The following is a 10,213-nucleotide window of genomic DNA, read 5'->3' as shown; positions in this document are numbered from 1 at the left end:
TATCCTTTTCTTCTCCGTTTCCTATAATTACCATATTTTTTAACAATTTTGTAAATGATAATAAGGTACCTGAGCCGAATAAGGCCCAGGCCTAAATAATGCTACAAAATTTACCGGTATACAATGTTTTATAATTTATCATAATTCATTATAATATTATTATTCAACTTCCTAACCATGGAAAATAACTAATAAATCAATTTTTTAAAATAAGTATAAGTATTTTTTTTTAAACAATGTACTTATTAAATAAGGCCCACCTATGTGATTATTATTATAGCTATTATTATTTGTTTGTTATGTGTGGAGTTTATGCCGGAAAATAACGATTTTCAATGCTGCTATCTTTTAAGAAGCCAAAATTGCATTCAAATTGTTAGAAATTTCCAAAGATTAAAAAGTTAATTACAAACAAAATTAAAGATAATTGTAATAGTTGAGAATAGAGTAAGTCCTAAGGAATTTCCTTTCTATAATTAATAATCATTTTAAAACTGATTTAGAAAGTAAATGTTTACTTTCTTCGTTATTTTTAATTTACTTTTGATTTAGGCCTTATTATATATTCATATGTATGTAATAAGGCCCAATGTCAGAGTTTAACAAAATTTTTTTTTCGTTCATTTTCACATATTCTATATAAACAATATATTTTATTTTTGGAAGTGAATGAAATGAAGATTTGATTCTGACTTAGTTCATTTTAATATCTCCATAAATATAATTTTAGAAATATAATAAAATAAGAAAAAGAAAATAAAATAAATTAGGTGGGTCTTATTCGGTTCAGGTACCTTATTTTAAAAGAATATTGCATGAAATATAATAAAATTTGAACACTTGGCGTTTCACCTAATTCAAATGTAAAAGCAAATTTTGTTGGCAAATTCAGTAACTCTTATATCGAAGAAAAAATCTGTATGTAGGCGCAATTAGTTCTGTTTCCTGTTATTATCTCACCGAAAAATTTTATATAATGTAAAATTAGGAAACTCATTTCACTAATTCTATGCTACAATATGCAATTTCAGAAAATTGCCGAGAAATAAAATGATCCGTTTTCTTCAAATCTCGCGCGACTTTAACCACAATTATATCGCTTATTATTAGCACACGACACAATTGCAACATATTAAATTTTTATGAAATTCGAGAGAACCTAGCTATTTTACAGTAAAATATTTTCCAGAAATTTTTTTTATAGAATTTGAGATTTATGGAATCATCTTTTCTTTTAAATAATTTGACTGTGTGTCACGTTGCAAAATTAGACTTGAAATTGAAAATTGGGAAAGCAATTGTAACTGTAATCACAATGAATTGTAACGCACAGCTTTTAACAGAACTATAAGAAACCGTAGAATTATCAATCAGTCAATGATTTGATTAAATCCAAAGCGAAGGAAAATATTCGTTTCTATCCGCGACATTCCTTCGCGTTGTTGCATGAGCTATCCATGCAACTGGCAGAATGTTGCAATCACGCAAGGGACAAGAGAAACATATCGGGCGAGCCGGAACTGTTGCTAATCGCTGCCGAAATCTCGAATTAATGGCACGAAAGCTGCGCGCGGAATTTGGGATTGGTGGTGCACAACGCTTAACCCAGCAAAAACGTTCACCGTCTCGTTCACCGTTCGCATATACATCGAAACGATAAACGTTACTGCGCTTTGTTACATACGCCTCGATACGTTTTATGCAAATATAGCAGCTGCGCTGCTATATAAAGTTATCGGTAAATTCACGCATGTCACTGTGCGAATCACAACGGCATCAAAAGTTCACGAGAGCCATCATTAAATTTTATTGGATACCTATGCATCTTACAAAAATGAAAATTTAAGCACGTGATAAATATTACTTGTTAAAATAAAAATATTAGCTTTTGCTTGAGAAAACTCTCCTTAACTATCGCTAGATATTCGTACAAGAAATCGCTATCATTAATAAAAAAAATGCTCAAGTTATATTTTATAAATTAACAAAAATGTTGATTTACGTTCAATCTTATTATTATTATTTAATAGAAAAATTTTAAGATAATATATTAATTATAAGTAAAATAATATATTAGATAATAATTTTATTGCACACAAAATAATTACTTAATTGCATGGTACGTATAAGTTTGATATTTTCCAAAGTTGACGCGGCGGGTTATAATAAAAAAAAAGAAAACAAAATATTCACGCAGAAGGTAAGGCATCAGTAATATTGCAAAATAAAAGTAGCACATAAAATAAATAAAGATAAGATATTAATAAAATAAATTTAAAATTTACGTAAATCATAAAATAAGACTGTGAGACTCGATTAATTGAGTTGCAATGAGTTAAAATATTTGATTATAATGGAAAAATGTGAAATTTTATGGATCGAAAAAAAGAAAATAAAAAAAATAAAATGTGAAAATAAGAAAGAGAATAAAATGCTAAATAATCTACTGTGAATATAATAATGCAAAAAAGAATAAAAAATACTGCGTGCATATTGTCAATTTTGTGCAACTGGAGAGTGCGTTGTTACTAAATTATATTATATTTATGATGAAGTGTAGCATGGGGTAAAGCCACATATGATCCATATTGATTTTCCACCTGGTTCGGAAGGTCAATAATGAAATATCACTTAAATAGGAAAAACTTTATCATAAGTATTACATTTTATTCTGTTATTATATGTGTAACACTTTATTACAATATTTTTTTATCCAATTCTCTTGTCTATTCTCCTGATCTACCATTATATCTGTTCTGTACCTTGAAACGAGTAAATACAACATAACATATATAGCTTGTAGAAATGTACGGTGAGGGTCACAGAGTGATGTGTCAATCTTTGTTAAAATTTAAATGTATAAGTTGATATACAATTTCTGAACTTTTGTCTAACTGCCAAATAATTATCGTTCCACTTATAATTATTCAGTCATCGTTATTCATTGTAAATAGTAGATCACAACATATATACTTTGGTCATCTAAAACAAAAAAAGTAAAGATTTTCCTCTCTTATACGTTTATACTGTAATATTGAATTTATTTTGTTCAGCAATTAAAATAAACTATAATGTGGAAATATTTTGAGAGCAACAAATTCGACATATAATTATAAGGCGACAATTGATACAGTAACTAATTTGTTTAATACAGAAATTTATTTCATACTCATTTAATAAAAAGAGTAGATAAAAGAGAGAGAAAAGAAAGAAGAAAAAGAGTAAAAAAAAAGAAAGTCATTCGAATTAACATTTAAGTAGCTAGATTTATATTTGAAAATATTACATATTTTAAAATGTGCACTATCAAAAGTAATTCATTATGTAATACATTATGACAGAATATAATGTATTAACCCTTTAAAAAAACCTTCCCATAACGCGATTTGAAAAAAATATAACAGACAACAAAATTTAGTAAATTTATTGCTTCCAGAAAATATGTTGCATACTCTCTATTATAAAATAACATCCATTAAATTAACCTTACCCACAGCGCTACATGAATTTTAATACGAACATTGCAATATTGTAAGTATTAATTAGGTTCTTATATTCAGAATCAGATGCTGAAAGCCGTTTGGCAAAAAATTAAAAACATAACAAGGAAAAACAAAGGATCAATCTTGTTTAACATTAAGTTGTCCATACCAGATGAAAAAATAAGTTAATATAAACTTCTATGTATCCCCGATTAATAATGAAGTTAATACATTTGAAAGAGAGGAAGAAGCTATTAAATAGATCACCATATCCTTTAAAAAAAATTTCGCTATCTTATTAATAAAAATGCGTCCACACAATACACATATATACGCAGTAATTATTCTACACTCATAATATATCATTACACTCATTTAAAAAAAAATACAATATCTAAGCATATTTTATTAAGAAATTTGTAATTATATAATTTCGATATAATAAGATATTATTTTTACAAATTCTATATAATAATGGATTTTTTGTATAAAAGGAATATATTATTATAAATATCATTCAAATTTTAGTATTAAAATATCTGAATATAATTAATTCACCAACTTATACGAATTCTTAACTTCGGATAATTTTGTCAGATTACGTTTTAAAATTAATATTTTATTGTTGTAATATGTAGTTTGAATTTTCATATCCACTCAAAAACTTTGTATTGTAAAGCTTACCTTTTCGTCTTCCGTAAAATATTGTTATATCCATCTTCTGTTAATTATTTATTAATTCCATGAGCACGACTTAAATGGCATTTTGCATCTGGTAAATTGGCACAAATTTTACGACAGATAACGCATTTTATCCCATTTGGTGTTTTAGTAAAATAGTTCCGTATCCAATCTAGTTGTCCTGGCATTGTGTGATCACACAGTACCTTACAGAGCAGTAGAACATATATTACTGAATATAACATAAAGTATAAGCTTGAAGATATTTTCGCGGAAGGTCGAAGAATAATGCGTAAATATAAATATTGATATCTAATTTGAATTTGGCTCTAACAGCCAAATAATATCGCTGTACATTTATAGTATAAGTCCAGATAGCATAGAAAGTTCAAAAAGAATTGTCATATGTCCATCACCAATTCTGAGTTAAGTTTTAGATGCAAAAAGAATTGCTTTTGCATCTGAGAATGAACTCAGAATTGATGACATCCCTGCTGAAAATTTTTCTTAGAATTTTTCATACAATTTTTCAGAATTTCTATATAATTTTATAACTTTCTTATATTTTTTATAAGAATTGGAACACTTCTCAGAAAATCTACATCTTTTCTCAGAATTTTTCATGTATTAATTATGAAATATCGTAAGATTTCTAAGATTTTTTTAAGTATAATTTCTGATAAAATGTTATAAAACCTAAAAAAATTAAAAATATATTTTAAAAATTATGAGATGAGAAATCTCAAAATATTTTAGAATTCACATGTATGAAAAATTCTAAGAGAAAAAAAAAGATGTAAACTTTCCGAATATTTCTAAGTATTTCTGAAAAATGTTCCAATGATCGTATAAAAATTATAAGAAAAATTTTCACTAGGGATATGACTAAATTCTTTTTGAACTCTCTATGCTATCTGTAAAACGGTTTCGACACTAACATATTTGCTTGCTTTTAAAAATTATAAATCTTACAATTAATGAAATATTCCATACAACTAAAAGATAATCTTTTATGACTCATTAGGCCTAAAAGTTTCTTATTTTCCATCGAGAAACCGGAGCGCCATCCCCGTCTATTGATCGGTCACTGACTGGTCACTGACTCTGCTCAATATGGCGGCGAGGGTGGTATTCGCGCTCAGCCTAATTCTCGTCGTCGGACATCTCCAGGAAGGACCAGGATCCCTCGCAAAGACCTTCACATTCCCGGAATATCCGTATAAGGAGACCACCAAGAACGTAAGTTGTCCATATAGTTTATCAAAGTCCTCACTGTGAATGATACGTGGTTAACGCTGATACAGGGAGGTTATGAGGAGCAACCCTCATTTAGGGCAATTTTACGGTATTAGGGACATAGCGTCAACGATAAGCCGACTTGGTACACCAATTTTCGAGTTAAACAGTTAAGAACGTAGGCTCTCGAATTCGTCTTTATACGTGGATTATTAATTGGTTATAAAAATATTTTCGATCTAACTAGTATATATAAAAAGTAAATTATACATATACCCCTATTGGAATTCGAAATAATATGAAAACTGTTATATCTTCGTCTGTAAAAAAAATTTGTAATTTAGAAACATAATGAGAAATATTCGGTAACATTTACGACCAAGAAAATAAAATCGGAACGAGACAGAAAATAATTACAGAAAATAATTTTGCTGGACTATCAAAATAATTATGTAGGAAATCCAAACATGAGCAATGCTGCAAAAAATTTTGACATTTTAGACATTTTTTGACAACCAGCTTATATATATAATATAATTATTTTAATTCTGCATAATTATTTTGATAGTCGAACAAAATTATTTTCTGTAAATTTTTAATTTTTAAAACATTTTTCGTAATGCTGTACCTATATCGTAAAAAAATGCGTTAGAAATGTTATACATATAGTTAATAATTCGCTCGCGTGACATTTAACAAGGGAAAACTTTAGAAAATTTTATTTAAAACATTCTTGTCTGTCTCTGTCTCTCTCTCTCTCTCTCTCTCTCTCTCTCTCTCTCTCTCTTCTCTTTTAATTTTACGGATAATCTATTGCTAGCATCTTAAATGCATACCAGAAATGTATCTCTCACAATCGTATCTTCTAGAAAAAAAAATAAAAGAACGTTACATTTATTTTTCTATATTACATTCTCGACAAATATTCTCTTTCAAAAATATTTCGCTGTAATGTTTTTATTCGCGCGGAGAGATACAGACGCGGAGTTATTCGCGAAGGAAATTAAAGACGTACAAACGTACCATGCTGAAAGTCGCATTGGCCCTAATTGGGGTTAATCTTTCGATAGACACAAATCAATTGTTGCATTCCGCTTTATCCCGCCGCGACGCGGAGTGCAAAGCATTATTTTATTGACATCACAAACAGAAAATTTTTCTCGCATACAAAAATAAACATTAATATTCACATTTTCGAATTTAACCGCAAAATCCATTTGCAACGTTTTATGCGGAATAATCAAAGCATATACAATTAATTTCAGCGAAATATGCAAAAGGGACAATTTGAAAGCGATTTATTTTCAGTATTGTTATTAAAACCTTTTTTGTATTTAAACTTTTATAACGATTAAGAGGTAAAATGTATTAGTCAAATCAATATTGTTACAACAATCGATTCTGCCGCAGGAGCTTCTCTTCAGACAATTCGAGCAAGCTTGCGAGGAGAGCGGCGCTTGCAAGATGCTATCGCAGCATAGGAGCGACAGCGTCGCCAAAACACGATGCATTCGGGAATGCGTATCGCCATCCTGTTACAAGGAGATCTATTTATTTGATCAGGTACTGGTATATGTGGAATACCAATTCCGTTAATTGCGTTTGGTTACCATGTCGCTTTACGTGCTACACATCTAGTACGTATCCGGTATACAATTTCACTCATGCGGACTGCACGGTAACGAACGATGAACACATTTCAGTTGGAGGAGGGCGAGATTGACGTGAGATTAAATTCCTTCAAAGGTTGCTTCATGCAGCGAAACGGTCGCCCACGGAAGTAAGGAAGAACGCCCACGGGAAGAAACGCAGGAAGAACAGATTTCTAATCGCGAGATGAACGATTAACGGACGAGCCGCCCTTTGGGAGAGACTGCAATTGTGCAACAAAGAACACGCGCTGCGATAATAGTCCGCCGTTCTAACAGAAATGCTTCTTGCTTAGATTTCGCTATCCTGCAAAGATTAAATTGATAATGTAATATAACTGCTGCATGATATGCATGATGGAAAAGCACAAAAATAAAACGGAAACAGAAACGCATATCATGCACAAAGATAAGTTAAACAATGCATATCGTGCAGCTTATGAAAATGAAGCGAATTCTCCAAGGAATTAAATCCGAGAACAATCTTTTTCTACTTTTTGTACACATATTAACTACGACGTTGTTGCAATGTTGATGATAATACTGCACAGAGTAAACGAATAAAACTTGGCTGCACCAGTGATTTCAATCACCTTATCGCTTTTATACACTGCTATATTTAAAAAAAACATTTCTCGCGAATAATATATAATTCAGTATACGATAGTATTCATGTTACTCGAATAACGTAATTTCGTTGTACAACGAATGAAGAGTGACACTTAAAATTATTGTACACATTTTATCTTAAAGGAAAAAAAAACTTAAAGGAAAAAAATGACCAAATTTTTATATAAAGTAAATTATTGAATAGAAAATATAGTATCTCGAAGATAGAAAACATGTTTTACAACTTCTTCCTTAATATAATAAACTACTTATACTGTGATATAATGTAACATAATTTACGTTGTTATTGTTCACTCAAATTGTTATAATCAAAATAAAAATATAAAAATGTAAGAACTATATGAGACAATGTATGATGTCAATTAATTTTGCAAAACGCGCAATTTGTTCCACAATTTCCACAACAATATTTACCGCTCGTTACAAATCCGATAAGCGACTTTTGTTATTAACGATTACAGAATTTTCTTTAAAATAATCCACTTGATTAGAAAGTGTTTTATATAGCGATTCCATAAAACATAATTAAAACTTGTTTACTTTTATTGCTAATGTTTTTTTTATTATACATATATATGTATCATACATTTCACTGTTAAGAAAAGGATAAAATATGATTAAATTTAAGTACTCTTTTGTTTAAAGAATTATTATCTGGAGATACATATCAAGAAGATAGAAAATCATAAAGAAACCGGGCAGTTATTTGCACGAATAAGAACAATACGCGTTTATTACAACTGTATTTCGACAAATGAATAACAAACTCAAGAATCGATGGTTAGCTGAGTTTCAGGTAAAAGTACTTTCTCCCCAGGTTTGAAGGCAGGCATTCCAAGATAAGGACAACTAGCACATCTGAATGCATCTCCAAGATAACACTATATAAACAAATTAATAAAAAATCAAAATTTATATAATAACTAAAGTTTATATAATCGTTTCGTCAAATATGACATATCCATGATTTTCGAAAAAAACATATAAAACGTACATTTCCACAAGAAGATTTAACGGTGCTTTCCGATGCAGCTTTACCACTTAATTCATCCGCGAGTCCACATGAACAGTCCTTGCACGCTTTCCTCTTACCCGTTGTTGCACAAACTGAAAGCATTACATGTGTTTAGTTTATACAAGTTTGCAAATTCTCTTTATCTACTTTATTATATTTTGTTTTTAATATTACAGTAATTTCACCTTTTAAGGATGATGCAGCTGGCTTTACAAGATCTGACTCATCTAAAAGTTCATCTTCATCTATTAAATCTTCGTCTACCGGGTCATCTAATTTCCATACATTAGTTTGCTTTTTTGCAAATGAAATGGGAATACTCGAACCCACCTAAATTGTCACAAAAAACTATACACAAGGTCTCTATTATCTTTATTATGTATGAATAAGGAAAAAAAATTACCTCAAATGGTGGTTTACTCGCAGATACTTTGCAAACGTCTTTTATACTGTTATACACTTTTAGTAAAAAATAAAGGCCCTCCGGATCTCTCTCCAAGGTCTTCCGTTCTGTATCTTTTACTTTGAAGCCAGATAATTTTAATCTAGATATTCTTTCAGGATACGTAAGTATTGTATCTGATTTTCTATCTGCTGGCAGTGGTTCATAAATAACAAGCGAACCATCAGGTTTCAGAATTCTCAATGCTTCTATTAAGAAATCCTCATCCGTGCATGGTTGTTTAAAAATGGCAATGACAATATCAAAGATAGATGCATTGTGACTTTCTAAAATCGTATAAAATAAATTAATGTACTTTTCATCATGACCTACACAACATTGTTCTCCAAGTTATCTAATTTATCCTTGTTCACCAAATATTAAAGAAGGATAAAATGAGTGCTTTCCATTTGGTGACACAAGTTGACACAAGTATCATTCTATCTTTCTTTCACATTCAGTGACTAACAATTTAAGGATGTTCCTCGAAGAACTGTGTTATATGGGGATATATAAAAAGACTTTTATATATAAAAAGACAAGTAATCTATCCTTCAATACAATAAAAATCTCGGCAAATCAATCAAAATGTGTGCTCACCCTTCTTTATATCTAACAAACTCCCAGTTTGCAATTTACCGGAATCTCCAATACGTTGCATGATCGTAGCAATCAAATTTACCATGTCATTCAAAGCCACATCGTTTCCTGACACGAAAAAAACCTTGTTTCCCTTCTTGACGAAAGACATGTCACGATGGGGATTATTATTGGCAAACAATAATCCTCAAAAAACTTGCGAAAAATTCTGTGTCTTGTATCGAATATAATATAAACAAAACTAAGAATAGCTGATCTTCTGAAACGAGGCTTCCGTAAATATTCCTATACGAACGTAGCCTTTTAGGTCTGCACGTCTGCAGTTTGCATTTAAAGAGGTTATCTTCGTTTCCTTTGAGTGGTCGTCGTCGTCGTCTGCAGGATTGCCAACTTTTTGAGAGATTTTCCTACATGGCTGAAATCCTACCAAACCTGGCTACGTTTACACCGTGCGTTTAGTCCGCGACCTATACGATAG

General features: G+C 30.3%; 2 protein-coding genes across 2 annotated transcripts; one reads left to right on the top strand and one right to left on the bottom strand.

Moving 5' to 3' along the window:
- The first annotated feature begins 5,276 nt into the window (after nt 1-5,276).
- LOC108724142 (uncharacterized) lies at nt 5,277-7,811 on the top strand. The gene is made up of 3 exons (XM_018450336.1): nt 5,277-5,402; nt 6,810-6,962; nt 7,103-7,811. Exons 1-3 carry the CDS (start codon nt 5,277-5,279, stop codon nt 7,181-7,183), a joined length of 360 nt encoding a protein of 119 aa, XP_018305838.1. The 3' UTR covers nt 7,184-7,811.
- A 567-nt stretch (nt 7,812-8,378) lies between these two features.
- Nucleotides 8,379-10,094, bottom strand: CIAPIN1 (cytokine induced apoptosis inhibitor 1). The gene is made up of 5 exons (XM_018450335.1): nt 9,736-10,094; nt 9,097-9,422; nt 8,879-9,023; nt 8,673-8,785; nt 8,379-8,559 (listed from the first exon to the last, which is right to left on the bottom strand). Exons 1-5 carry the CDS (start codon nt 9,884-9,886, stop codon nt 8,446-8,448), a joined length of 849 nt encoding a protein of 282 aa, XP_018305837.1. The 5' UTR covers nt 9,887-10,094; the 3' UTR covers nt 8,379-8,445.
- Nucleotides 10,095-10,213: the final 119 nt, after the last annotated feature.

The sequence above is a fragment of the Mycetomoellerius zeteki genome, unplaced genomic scaffold (assembly GCF_001594055.1).
Source record: "Mycetomoellerius zeteki isolate Tzet28-1 unplaced genomic scaffold, Tzet1.0 scaffold277, whole genome shotgun sequence".
Classification (NCBI taxonomy): Eukaryota; Metazoa; Arthropoda; class Insecta; order Hymenoptera; family Formicidae; genus Mycetomoellerius; species Mycetomoellerius zeteki.
The sequence above is the reverse complement of the archived record's forward strand: the minus strand, read 5'-3'. Positions and strand labels throughout refer to the sequence as shown.

Excerpts from the sequence above, each read along its gene's own strand:
- LOC108724142 (XM_018450336.1), top strand. The coding sequence starts at position 5,277 with ATGGCGGCGAGGGTGGTATTCGCGCTCAGCCTAATTCTCGTCGTCGGA. Across the intron at positions 5,403-6,809 it reads ATAAGGAGACCACCAAGAAC|GAGCTTCTCTTCAGACAATT; the intron begins GTAAGTTGTCCA and ends ATTCTGCCGCAG. Across the intron at positions 6,963-7,102 it reads AGATCTATTTATTTGATCAG|TTGGAGGAGGGCGAGATTGA; the intron begins GTACTGGTATAT and ends AACACATTTCAG.
- CIAPIN1 (XM_018450335.1), bottom strand. The coding sequence starts at position 9,886 with ATGTCTTTCGTCAAGAAGGGAAACAAGGTTTTTTTCGTGTCAGGAAAC. Across the intron at positions 9,024-9,096 it reads CGAGTAAACCACCATTTGAG|GTGGGTTCGAGTATTCCCAT; the intron begins GTAATTTTTTTT and ends GTGACAATTTAG. Across the intron at positions 8,786-8,878 it reads AGCTGCATCATCCTTAAAAG|TTTGTGCAACAACGGGTAAG; the intron begins GTGAAATTACTG and ends TAATGCTTTCAG.